Source organism: Podarcis melisellensis, assembly GCF_964234715.1.
Source record: "Podarcis melisellensis genome assembly, chromosome: 9".
Lineage (NCBI taxonomy): Eukaryota > Metazoa > Chordata > Lepidosauria > Squamata > Lacertidae > Podarcis > Podarcis melisellensis.
In genome coordinates this window covers 25,661,001-25,674,214 of record NC_138541.1, presented here as the reverse complement: position 1 = coordinate 25,674,214, position 13,214 = coordinate 25,661,001, and the positions used below count along the sequence as shown (strand labels likewise).

Sequence of the window (13,214 nt, the reverse complement as noted above, 5' to 3'; positions counted from 1 at the left end):
ACTGAAAGGCTGAGCAGCGCACATTGACTGATGCTCCAGCAAAGAGCTTTGGACCAGCTGAGCACTATCTTCTTTTCTGGCTATTACTGGCAAACTATGAACTGAGTGTGCAAACTGAACATATGGGTTAATATGGATAAAATACTCCATATAATAGGACATAAAGCCTCTCACACAACTGATTGAGAAGTGTGGATTCGTAACTATCCTGAAATGTTTTTCACTGGACTTGTTCATTGCGGCTGTGCTCTTAGTGTGTGCTTTAGCATCAGTATATTCATCTTATTTGAACACTAGCATTTCTTTGTCTTAAATTCATTCTGAACCTGATGGCTATCCATAGGGATTTTGCACTACACAGAGTAAAGTCAAAATGTTGGGAAGGACATGGCTTCAGCACAGCAGGTGCAGAGCATCTCCTAGTTTTTGACATCAAGAGCAGCTATAAATCCATTTAAGCACTGTGTAGACATCCAAGCCATGGGATTCATGGAAGCCCTAATAGGATTTATTATTGGATTTATTATTTTTAAAGGAAAGAAAATGTGACCCCACCCCCACCCCCCTTACACACAATTCACATGATTTGACGAGCCGTCTCTAACAAAAGCACCTATTGAAATTATGGGTATAGCAGCTAGAAATACATGAACAAGTTACAGAAATGAGAAAGTGTGGAAGATGATTTTGTTTATTTTGCTTTGGCACATAATACTAAAATCTACACTGCTAAATATACACAGCTAAATATATCCAAGAGTAGGACATATATAGCACTACCGCTGATAGCTGGTAAAATAATAACGCTTTGCATAGTGGAATACAAATGCCCAAAGCTCTTTGCATACAAGATGTCACAGCAAACCTTACAACAGCTATGTAAGATAATTATATTGACCTTTGCATGAGGATGATATTGCAGGTGCAGGGAGGAAGAGCTGAGGGAATACCAATTAGGGGCTAAGCATGTTAGTTTGGGAATGAGTTGAGCTTTGAAGCACAGGTCATTTTTGGCAGCCTTTCAACCCACAGTTCACATTCTCAGGAACTTCACACATGTACATTTCAACATACAAAGGAACATAGCTGAGTTGGTCACAGTGTGGTGCTGATAAGGCCCGGGTTGCAGGTTCAATCCCCATATGGGATAGCTGCATATTCCTGTATTGTAAGGGGTTGGACTAGATGACCCTCAGGGAGCCTTCCAGCTCTGTGATTCTATGATCCTGCATGTCACCTCAAAACTGGGACACGCTTCTATTATTTATTTTCTCCAAGGCACAAGCTTAAACAACATGAGGATCCATAACTCATAAAAGTACATTTTTAAAAAAAAAATGGAATGAGATGTCAAATCTTTTTGAGTTATAAAATGATTCAGATATGATTACAATTGAGTTCCTAAGTTGATATTTTAGTTACTTGATCTTCCTGTGTGTGAAAGTGATACCCTTCCCTAACGTCCATTTGCCTAGCAATGGAAGATGGTCAGATATATAAATAAAATGCTGTTTCATTTGCAGTAGCTGGGTAAGGGCCATGCTGACAGAATACGATGGAGGCCCAACACTTCATATTGCAAAATTCACCAACTCCGTTATGCTTCATATACCAAATGCCATTTCACTGAGGCAGCTCTATATTTTCTCTGATAAGTAACATTTGCAAATGCAGATGATGGTGGGATAAAACAGCAATCTGGAGCAAAACACTTCTAGCCTCGCTACCCATTAAGCACTCAACCAATTACAAATGCATATTCTTAGCCATATTTGAAAAAAACAATCACCAGAAGGCCCTTCCTATATGCTGAATGGTTCAATGCATTAATCATAATAATCCTCTCTTGCTAGTACCAGAGACAGAGAGATCTTTTAATCCAAGAACTACCATATGTCACTACATTGAGCATATAAATAAAAAAGCAGACAAACCATGCTATTAATCATTGCAAGCTACTGCAATAGAATAGGGGGAAAGAGAAATTTTGCATGAGTACATCATTTACATGGTGAAACAGTATCACAGTGAAAGGCCTAACCACATCTATAGATAGATCTCTATAAATGCATTTTTAGATGTATTGAATCCTGGCAAGATGGAGGCACTGGGTGAGTAGTTCCTGTGTCCGAGAAATGAGGCATATCTGAAGGAGGTTCGCAGAAGGCATGCTAGTATTATGGATGCACATTCATCCTATGCAGTTTCTCTGCTCTTCTACATACAAAGCAACAGCACCAGTCTCAAGAATGCTTGGCCTAAAAAGAAGCTCCCTAAAAGATGCAGAATTAACCAGGCACTTATCATCATATGCTAATCCTCTTGTGTGCTGCCAACTTAAAAAATGTCAAGCGGCAACACATCGTTATACAGCTTAGCATGGAACAAACCAGAGACCATAAATAATTAAGGAAATGCTTTCATTATTAAACCTGGAACATCAAAAGATGTTCATCAGTAGCAACATAATCTAGAACATCATTAAAGCACTGAAGACCTGTGGTGCTTTAAAGAAAAAGAAACCTTCAGCATAACTGTGGCTGTTCTAAAGGAACCTGGCCATGCCCTCCAACACTTCACAGGGTGCAAATCCAGTCCAGTGCCACTTCCTGGGTGCTTGAGCCCCTAGTCATACAGCAATATGCTCAGGCAATGCTCACTAGCCTCTTCTTCTGGACCTAATGGCAACAGTGGCCAGAAAGAGATAGAGAAACTGAACACACAAACTCAACCAGCTCACTTGGTCAGCTGGCAAAACATCTAATGAAACTGAATCCAGTCTATATAAGAGAAAAGACTAAGTGGTGTGGTATAGTGGTTAAAGTGTCAAGACAGCCTGGAAGACCAGGGTTCAAATGTCCTTTTGGCTATGAAGCTCAGTGGGAGAGCTTTGGGCCAGCCATTGATTTACAGCCTAGCCTACCTCACAGGGTTGTTGTCAAAATAATATGGAGACAGGGAGAGCCATGCATGCCACTTTGAGCTCCTTGAAGGAAAGGTGGGGTGTGAATGCATCACAAAAGGAAAGGTCCCTTCCTTCTTCTTTCTGAACGGATTCTCCCTCTACAGGGATAGAGAGGCAGGTGGGGTCTTACTGGATCTCTTGTTGTAGTAACAGGAGCTGTGCAACTGCCTATCTGTACTCCCAACTCTGATATTTCTTCTCTGCTCAGATCTGGGCAGGTTGTGCTTCCCAGGGACATCTTCTGGGTCACATACTACCCATGGCATCTTTGTATCACTTCAGTCCAGATGCAAAACATAGTTGGTCTTGCTGGGAAGCCATGAAGAGCACAATTACCTCTTTGTAATGAGCACAAAGTAAGTGTTTTAGTGAAAGAGACCTTCACAGCAACACATATTCATAGGACATCACTGGCAGAATCTTGCAGCTACACAGCCATGTTTGTGTGTGAGGTGCCTCAAATAAAGACATCTAAAAACCTCAGCACAGCCATGACACACAATATAAATTTCACAATTAAATACATATGAATGATTTCTTTTGTAGCTACAGCACAGCCTGTGAGAAATGGCTTATTCTCTTGCTAACTTCCAAACGAGAGTGCGTACAGTCATACCTCGTGTTGCATCTGCTTCAAGTTGTGTCTTTTCACGTTACATCCTGCGGCAACCTGGAAGTACCAGAACAGGTTACTTCCGGGTTTCGCCGCTCGTGCATATGCAGAGGCGCAAATCGCACCGTGCCTGAACAGAATTCAACAAAGTCTTGTAGGTCATGTAGTCCAACTCCTTGCTCCATGCAAGAAATCCAGAGCTAGCATATTCCAACAGATCTCCAGGCCTGGTTCAAGGTGTTGGTATTGGTGTAGAAAGCCCTACACACCTTGGGACCAGGTTACCTAAAAGACTGACACATCCCACAACATACCCAAATGATCACAACATTCTGTAGAAGAGGTAGACCATTCTGCACAATGTCAAGATTGGGCATTTTGTGTGGCAGCACCTAGCCAAGCATCTCATTACATTCTTAGAATGCTATGAATAATGGCAAGCACAAGTCTAGCTTTGGTTATTTCCTTCATGGAACTATTTCAATGCCCTTCATGAAGTCTGCATTTCACATGCTCACCATCAATGGAGGCTGGTCGATTAGGGGAAATTTCTCACCAACCTCAGTCTGTCCCCAGCCAGCTCCTCCCTGTCTACATTCTTACATACAACCAGTCTAGGGTGTGGCAGTGCTGCCAGTTTCCTCTTCCTTGGTCCCAATGTTGCTCTTGTAAGGAGGAGGATAGGGGGAAGGTAGAATTAGTTGGCTCTGCCTGCCATTGCCTGCCCATCACTGACTCTGGCTTCAGCTACTGTTGATCTCCCATTATCTTGTTCATCAGTTTTCAAAACATTCCTAACTTTCAAAATATGTAGATATACATACTTGGCTGCCAGAGATGTTTAGTACCTATTCCCCTTTCACATGCTCTAAACACTGCTGCCAACCTTTGCCACTTTCCTAAAAAATGAAAGTAACACAAACAAAAAACAAAAAACTAAGCTGGTTCCCTTGAAAGGCAGATGTTGTTTCAGCAATCATCTACATCTGGGTCACAAACATAGTTATCATAGGATTATATATTAGCAGCAAACATTTAATCTACTCTGGAAGTGAGCATACATGGTTTTGATATGGAAATGTGTTTTATGTAAAAAAAAAAATAGTTTTCACATTTATCTCTGTCTGAAAGGAGTTGAGAATTTACAGTTCAGATTTAGGACAGTGGTCAAAAACATTCTTTGAAAACAAAGATAACCAAATGTAATTATTTATTCTTTAGAAGAAAGTCCAATTTTGAAAGCTCAAATATTTTTCTAAGTATTTATGGGTCTGTTTGGGCCCTCTTATGGACTTCTTCAAACAGCATACAGTTCAAACTAAGGAATTAGACGATTGAAATCCTCCAGCACAAATTCCCCCTCCCATCAGCCCCAGCAATCATGGCCAATGGTCAGGAATGGTGGTTCAGCAACATCTGGAGGGCATCACAACAGCTGCCCATGCTGTAGTGGCTGCCTCTGTTTAACAAGCAGTTCACGTAGAACAGCTCCCCACAGGTACCAAGACATTGTCTTGCAGAAATCCTTTAAAAGATTTGTGGTGATATGGCAAACTGGTTTGATCTGTAAGATGAGCGTCTGAGGTAGAGCTTTATCACAAGGTGGGTGAAACATGCTGTTATTCTGAGAAATGAAGATTTTAAAATCCTGCAGTGCCTGGGCTCAAAACACAGTTGTGGACACAAAGTGTATTTTTAAAGGTTAGAGGTGAGTAATTGTGTGTGTGCGTGCGTGTGTATGCATGCATGCATGCATGCATGTGTGTGTTTATGTGTGTGTGTACTTCAGAGCTACCCATATTAACATGTAACAAAAGATTTGGCAATCAATATGTAAATAGATGTATTCAAGTCTGCAGCTTCTGCCATGCATACAATCTTCTCTCCCGTTCCACACCCACCCACCCTCAGAAACAAGTTCTTAATTACTTCAGCCAGTGAAATGGAGTACCCAGATATGAGCAGGGGCCAATTCCAACAAAACTAATATGACAACCAATGGCTGCATTTTATCCAACATGCGCTTTCCCTGCAGTCACTTGTTTTCTGCTGGTGAATTTTAAACATGTTTTCAAACTGCTTTCACTGGGACTAGCTGTCTCATCATATCTGGCTACGCCCTCTTGCACACCGAGGCAAATTAAGACTCTCAGATTCACTCTCAACTCAAGCCTAATTTCCTAATTGATTCTGAACTCTACTTCAGAGGAGGGTCGGAACATGGGATGGTGCAGAAGAATGAAAAGAAAATGAAAGAAGCCTCATATAGGTGCCTTGGAGCTTGTCTGAGGCCCAGGGTGGGAGACTTGTTCGGATAAGGTAATAAACTCAAACAAAAAGGAAGTCTGTCCTTAGCTGGGGTCCCCAGCCAACTTAGCCCTCTGAGAAACAGGGCAAGTGTACTTGGCTGCCCTGCCCCACTGCACAGGCCTGTAGTTCTCTTAGAGGAGGTAAATCTGTGTCTGGGCTGCACCACTTCAGACTGCAGGCTAGAGGAGTTAACATGGCTGAATGCTCATTCCTCCATAAAAATAACAACTTGCATGCAAAAGTTATCATGCCAAGGAAAGGCTAGAACATGTCTTCCTAATATCAAGCTTTTGTGTGTGTCTTTGAAGAAACATCTGATCACACTCATCTGATTCTTCTAGACTTCTCCATGTTCCAACCATCTTTTCCTAGGTGCCCCATCTATGTCCAACCTTTCTCTAGAATCTGGATGACTTGCTATGGCATCTGCTCAGCCAATAGCAAACAGAGACTCTTAGGGACAGAGACCCTTCTGAGTGGCTTCCTATCAACAACCATAAAACCCTTTAGCTCATAGATATGCCAGTGTTTCTCAGACTTTATAAAATCATAGCCAGTTATTTCTAAGCATCGTTTTCACTGACATGCAATACTCTTCATTGCTGTATCAATATTTGGAAGTAATTTTACGGGGTTTTTATAGATCTTATGTTTATCTTCTCCCCTCACCTCTTTAAAAAGAAAATCTAAAATTAAAATTAAACAACAAAAATCCCTGCATCCTGCCATAAACTTACTTGATCTTCCTTTCATCGCCCTAACCTACAATATACCCACTTTGTTCTTTTATTCCATATACTGCTTCTTCCTCACCTTCTTGGTTCATGCACAACTTCCCAGTTTCCCTTCTAGTCAATAGGCTACCACCTTCCCACATTTTTCCTTCTACAGACACCCTCTCCCCACTTCCCATTCAATATGAGATAACAGAGCCCACAGGAAGATGCAACATCACAATCACAGGGGCATTGTGAATCACACTTTTGGAAACCACAATCCTTGACTCTTTGGAACCTGGTAAGAAAAAAGAGCAGGCCAGGTTGGGCCTGCTGAAAATGCACACACCCTTGCCAGAGTCTCACACATACCAACTTGAGGAAACATTAGGACATAGGACTTACGCTTTTCCCTAAAGTAAAGAGAAGCAATTGAGCCAATGCTGTGTGCACAGCTGGTTTGTTTCTTAGGCATTTTTATATGTTTCCCCTCAAGCCAGATTCAAACTGAATTGAGGAGAAAAAGGACCTAGCTGCATTTAAACTGGTGTGCACAGCCTATAATTTGCCTTTGTCATCCCAATTCTGAAAGGTACTCAGGCCTTTTGTCTACCCAAAATTGTTTATGACTGCCAAGAAGGGTCTGTGTACATTCCAAAAACACTCATCCCTTTACATTACACAGCATTATGCTATCTCATTCTTTGCCGTGCACACAGATTTATATTTCTACAGGTAAAGGGCAACATGCTTAAACCACACCCATTCCTGTTAGAAAGCAAGTTTGCTGTGCGACTGAGGGGGCTATTTATGTAACAGTGAATGTGCAGCTGCAGTAAAAGGCAGACACAGTGAGGCTGGCTGCTGAATATTAAACGGAACAAACCAAATAGAAGCATAGTAATTCCCTGGTATATGCTGAGCTCTGACCTATTATTGCTTCTTAGAGGGGAACATGCTGATCTCCCCATCCTCTGTGGCCAACATATTCCTAACATGTGGACTCCTCTAAGTCTGCCTGGTTCTAATCAAGGTCATGCAGCAGTTTGTGCAAAAGAGATGCCAGAAGGGACTGGTTTAATTATATTCAACTTTAATTAAAGAGCCTCAACATTCTGGTTTAAAACAGATAAAATCAGAGAGAGCTCTCCAAAATCAGTTCAGTGCAAAGCACCCTTCTACATGCACAGATGAGTTGGTAATCATATTTATATACTATACATAACAGTAAAATATACTATATGTTTTATAAGGAAATGATCAAACGTATAATCAAAGGGCTGGCTTATGCTGTAGTGTTCCATTTAGAGGATTAGGGTAGTAATCGCAATCTGCCTTCATCAGCTACACATCCCAGTACTGCCTATATGGGAAATGGCATTCATGTCCTGATAAAGAGAATTCTAATGCAACTTAATGAACATAGCAAACAAAGCCTTCAAGAAGTCAGACAGATCACATCAGGCATCCCCTAGGTATCCAGCCGCTTAACGGATGGGCAATATATATATATATATATATAATTGTAATGAATTCAGACTGAATAATTCATTCCACAATAGCAAGGGGTGGGAATTAGATGCATTCCATAAATATACTGAGGAGGGGGAGAAAAACAAACAGCAGGAATGGCAATTCTGGCAATTTGCTAAACATATCAGCATGTTAAAATGTAGTATGACTGGACCTATGCCTGTGTGATATTAGCACAACAACATGGGCCGCAGGAAGGAATGTGTGTGTGAAGGAAGGAAGGAGAGAGGGGCAATTACCACCTGGAGCATAGAACAGCAGACAATTTATATAGGCACAGAAGACAAAGTAGCACTACAGATGAGTTAAAATGTAGAAAATAAGGAAGGAATTTCCTGTACTGTATACCAATAGCTGCTTCCCTACCAAGGTGTCCTTTGGACACATATTAACATACCCCATTAAATGTGAATATTGTATACCTGCTTCTTTAAGAAAACTCTGGTGAAAGGTTTGTGTTCATGCACTAACAACAACAACAATTTATCTATCCCCAACCATTTGACTGGGTTGCCCCAGCCACTCTGGGCAGCTTCTAACATATATAAAACATAATTTTAAAAATCAACATTAAAAAGCTTCCCTGCATAGGGCTGCCTTCAGATGTCTTCTGAAGGTTATATGGTTACTCATCTCCTTGACATCTGATAACAGGGCATTCCACAGGGCGGGTGCCATTACCAAGAAGGCCCTCTTTCTGTTTACTAAGTAAACACCCTCATAATCTGCACCCCTGACAGCGTACATTTAAACAAAAAGCCACACCTCTATACCTTCAGAGGCAAATGCCAAGTGGGAGGTTGCCCTAAAATATATGAGTGGTTCTGAGTTGCGAAGAATATAACCTCAATGCAGGTCTCCACAATATCCAACAATACCACTATTATTGTTATAGTCTCTTCCAATTTATAGAAAATCATTTTCCCTGACAAAATGAGCAATAAGCTTTGGGATGGGGAAGGTGTCACTAGCTTCCCAATCCTAAACACATCTCAGAAACAGTGGCAATATTACAAATACTTCAGAGAAGAATGACTGGAGAATGGTTGTCAGTATTGAAAAGCAGAGAAGCAGACAACCTAAGTTAATTAAAAACCCACACAAAGCTTCTGCAGCGTACAGGATGAATCACATAACAATGCTGTAAAATGAACAGAGTGAAATACCCATTAATAGAAGTGCAAAGGATCCACACTTGATGCCTACAGTAAGCAACAGAACAGATTATTCAGCTTACAGCTTTTGGATTTCATGTAAAACTGCATGCTAATGACCTGACAGCAAAAAAAAAAAAAAAAAAAAAAAAAATGGAAACAGAGGGAAAGAGGGGAAATGTCTCAAACCTCTAAACCTATCTTGATTAAGCGCAGCACAAAATTGCAGTATTCCCTGCCAGTAAACAGTTTCAAAACAGCTGGAGGCATAAAACACCTGGCTCCTGGGTGATCAAAACAGAGCCTAGGAGCTTTGAAGATAAAAGAAAAAAGGCAAAAGAAGTGCCACTGGGCATCTTCACATGTTTGCACCCATGTGGCTAGGAATTATTTTATTTGCTCTCACTGCAGTAAGCAAAACATTTATGGCAGGGTAGGGGATGCAAAATTTTGGAGTGGGAAGTGGAAAGAGAGACATTGCTGCATATCTTGCAGGGGAAACCTGTGTACGTGTCCTATATATATGGGGGGGGGGAGAGAGTGATGGTGGGGTATGTTTGCTCATACCTTGCGCTTCCGATTTTCCCTAGAGATTTTCCTTAGCCTTTTCCTCTCCTTCTCTTTCTCCTTCTCCCTTTCATCATTTTCAGCCTCACGAACTTTTTTAATAGAAGCAGCGGCGTGAGCCATTTTGCAGAGGGGAGCACCTGCTCAGAGCAGTCGATTCCCACCACACTGAGATCCAGGCGATTTTGTTTATCTCGCAAGGGCACAGAAGAGGTGATGCTGGAAGGCAGAAATCCACAGGGCAATCCTCTTCTCCCGCTCTTCCTCTTTCCCCCTCCTCCTCAGGCACCCTCTGATAGGTCACAGCTGTGATCCAGCCTCTGCAGCATCCATAATTCAGCACAAGATAGGCATATCCTGATTTTTAAGTCTCCCCCTTGCTCCCCCCGCATGCATGTAGGAAGGAACATGCACACAGCAGCACAGAGAGCTATGGAGGAGAAGCCTCACAGAAAAGCAGGAAGCACTTTAGATTTCCTGTGACGGCTGAAGAAAATTCATCCTATGCACAAATTTCACCAGCTGGGAAGGTCTCTTGGGATTCCTCCAGACGGGCTGCATATGCTGGATAGAGAGCCAGGATGGAGCCACCTCTGTAGAATCCTTAGAAGTGGGTGGGTAGGGGTGGACAGCTCCTTGCAGCTACCAGCATCACCTCGTTACAGGGTGGGAAGAAAATGGTGCAGTCTGGCTTAATGACTTGCCGCTGCAACTGCCTCTGCTAAAAAGCACATGATATGCTCTGTTCTCCTCACATCTCTCCATTCCAGTCTTCCCTTCTCTTGCTTATTAAATGCGGTTATTCTCTCTCTCTCTCCTCCCCACCCTGCCGCCTTTCTCCACCCAAAAACAAAGGAATTGGGAGGATAAGGAGGAAACGTTGCTATGCTCAGAACAGACCGGCTGCAGCCTGTTCAGTCTGCAGGTAGCGACTTCCTAGCTAAATACATGGCTGAGTGAGCTGAGAGAGGGAGAGAGAAGGGAAGAAGCTGGGAATAGCCAGGTCCTCATTGTGTCGTTTTTTTAGAGTCCACGTGAGGCTGCATTAGGAGAGCTGCATTAAGAGGCGATCCCAATGCTGCTCTGAGGGTGGACTTCAGCAAGGAAAACACGCAGCATAATCTGGGCTCAGCCTGTCCCAGCCAGCTGATTCCTGTGGGGGAAGGGTAATAAATGTAGAATATCTTAGTCTGCAGCATACATTACTTAAAGGCTATCTGATTTGTGAAGTGCTTACATTAGGAATAAAAAATTAAACCAAAACAGGATGATTATTGGAGTATGAGAAATGAAAACAGAGAGAGCATCTTTTTAATTACAAAAGAGGGGGAGGGAATTATCCCCTCCCAGAACATTTGAGATGAGCTTTTATTATCTTTTATATTAGGAGCAGATGGGGTGGGGTCTATCATCTCCTGACTGCATATCCCAACAGCCTATCCTTGCAAAACACCAGCCCCACCTACCTAGGAAGTATTTGCTCCTGTAAATGCATTCATTATAACAGTGATTTCTTGAAATCAGCACAACTACCCCACGTAAAACAATGAGCCTGAAAAGCCACAGCAAAACCGGAAGTCTCTCTCAGCCCATAATTGAGTAAGTAAGCAATGCACATAAATGGTCTTTTCCCTAATCTAAGTGAGGAATCATGCATTCCTCTATTTTTAGCACAACATTGTCCAAAGCAGAAGGTAACGGGTATTTCCAAAAACCCTTCAATTAAATGGCCCTAATTTGGCTGTACTGCAAGGTCCTTTGGGCAGCACAATGGCTGAAGTGGTACAGAAGAGCTCTTCTCAGGCCCAGTGTCTGCATTTCAGCATCAGCAAGGCACAAAAGACAGCCCATTACTAAAGAGATCCAAGCATCAGGAAAGTGTTCCAAGGGAAGTGAATGGAAATTCCACTGGATAACAAACAAACTCAGCAGCTTCCACTAGTGAGTGCATCACTTAACCTGTGTTAAGTAATGTAATAATATACAACAATAATAATTTATTATTTATACCCTGCCCATCTGGCTGGGTTTCCCCAGCAACTCTGGGCGGATTCCAACAAAATACTAAAAATACATTAAAAACTCTATGTAAACAGAAGTTGGGGGCACACCAGATTCTAAATGTACCTGCAAACACTGGTCCCCACATGCTCCACCCCTGACTTCTCTGCATTGAGTGGACATGCCTAAAGGGTATCATGCTCACCAAATGAGCTTAAGAGCCTCTATGTGATCCTGAATTATGAACACACTTAGAAGCCCCATACAGACCCTCCTACTCAATGTGGGAAAGTCACAAGTGTTGGGGACCAGCATGCATAGGGATGGTGTATACACCCTGCACCCACCGTTCATGTTTACATCACACCTGAATAGGTGAAGGCAGCATCAAGGAGAAACCCTGACATTCTCAAGCTCTGGGGAAAGGGAAGGGGATCTTCTTGGTACCACAAAAAGCCTCTGAGACATCTGGAAGGCAGTGAGACTTCTCACTGCTTTTCAAGTGTGTCTGAGACTCTGCAAAAGATGGATGAAGGCTCCCCCCCACCTCCTCCAATCTTCCCAGCTCATAACTGTGAAGGTAAGAGGATTCTCACCTCAAGCCATCCTGAGTCTTGAGCACAGTATGGCATTCCTGCCCCTCCCACTGCTAAGAGAGCAGGCATATGGTAAGCACAAATTTTGGATGGCCACAAAGTAATGCAGAAGGCTAAGGAAAAGCCTTCCCCTGGAGTAAGTAAAGCAAGCAGAAGATGCTTGGTGGACTAGGGGAATGCTGTGGATGTAGTGCCTCTTGATTTCAGCAAGGCTTATGACAAAGTCCCCAACAATACTCTTGGAGACTGGTAAAACATGAAATGGACGAGGTAACCATTAGGTGGATTTGTAGCTGATTGACTGGCCAAACCCAAAGGTTGCTCACTAAATGTTCCTCTTCATCCTGTAAAAAAGTGGCAAGTGGGGTGCCACAGGATTCTGTCCTGTTATTCAACGTCTTTATAAATGACTTAGATGAAAGTATTGAGGGAATGTTCATCAAATTTGCAGATGACACCAATCTGGAAGGGGTAGCCAGTGCCACTGAAGACAGAATCAGGACTTAAGATGAGCTCAGCAGATTGAAGAACTGATCCCAAATTTAAAAAAATGAATTTCAACAGGGACAAATGTGAGGTTCTACTCTTAGGCAGGAAGAACCAGCTGCACCAATATAAAATGGAGGACACCTGGTTTGACAGTAGTACATGTGCAAAGGATCTAGAGGTCTTAGCAGACAACAAGTTTAACGTGATTCAACAGTGTAATTCAGCACCAAAAAATGATAATGCTATTCTAGGCTGCATCAACAGAAGTAT

At 42.3% G+C, this 13,214-nt stretch overlaps 1 protein-coding gene across 15 annotated transcripts in view; it reads right to left on the bottom strand.

Annotated features, from left to right (window-relative positions):
* Nucleotides 1-13,214, bottom strand: part of ANK2 (ankyrin 2) — a 333,722-nt gene that overhangs the window by 137,954 nt on the left and 182,554 nt on the right. For 2 of the 15 annotated variants that reach the window (XM_081924688.1, XM_081924707.1), the window contains exon 1: nucleotides 9,859-10,800. The exons of 8 other annotated variants lie outside the window; for them this stretch is intronic. In XM_081924688.1, the coding sequence (XP_081780814.1) occupies nucleotides 9,859-9,981 (123 nt within the window). In that variant the 5' untranslated portion in view covers nucleotides 9,982-10,800. Of the gene's footprint in view, nucleotides 1-9,858; nucleotides 10,801-13,214 lie in introns of those variants that run through there. 5 more of the 15 variants (XM_081924698.1, XM_081924692.1, XM_081924710.1 and 2 more) reach the window with 4 other exon arrangements.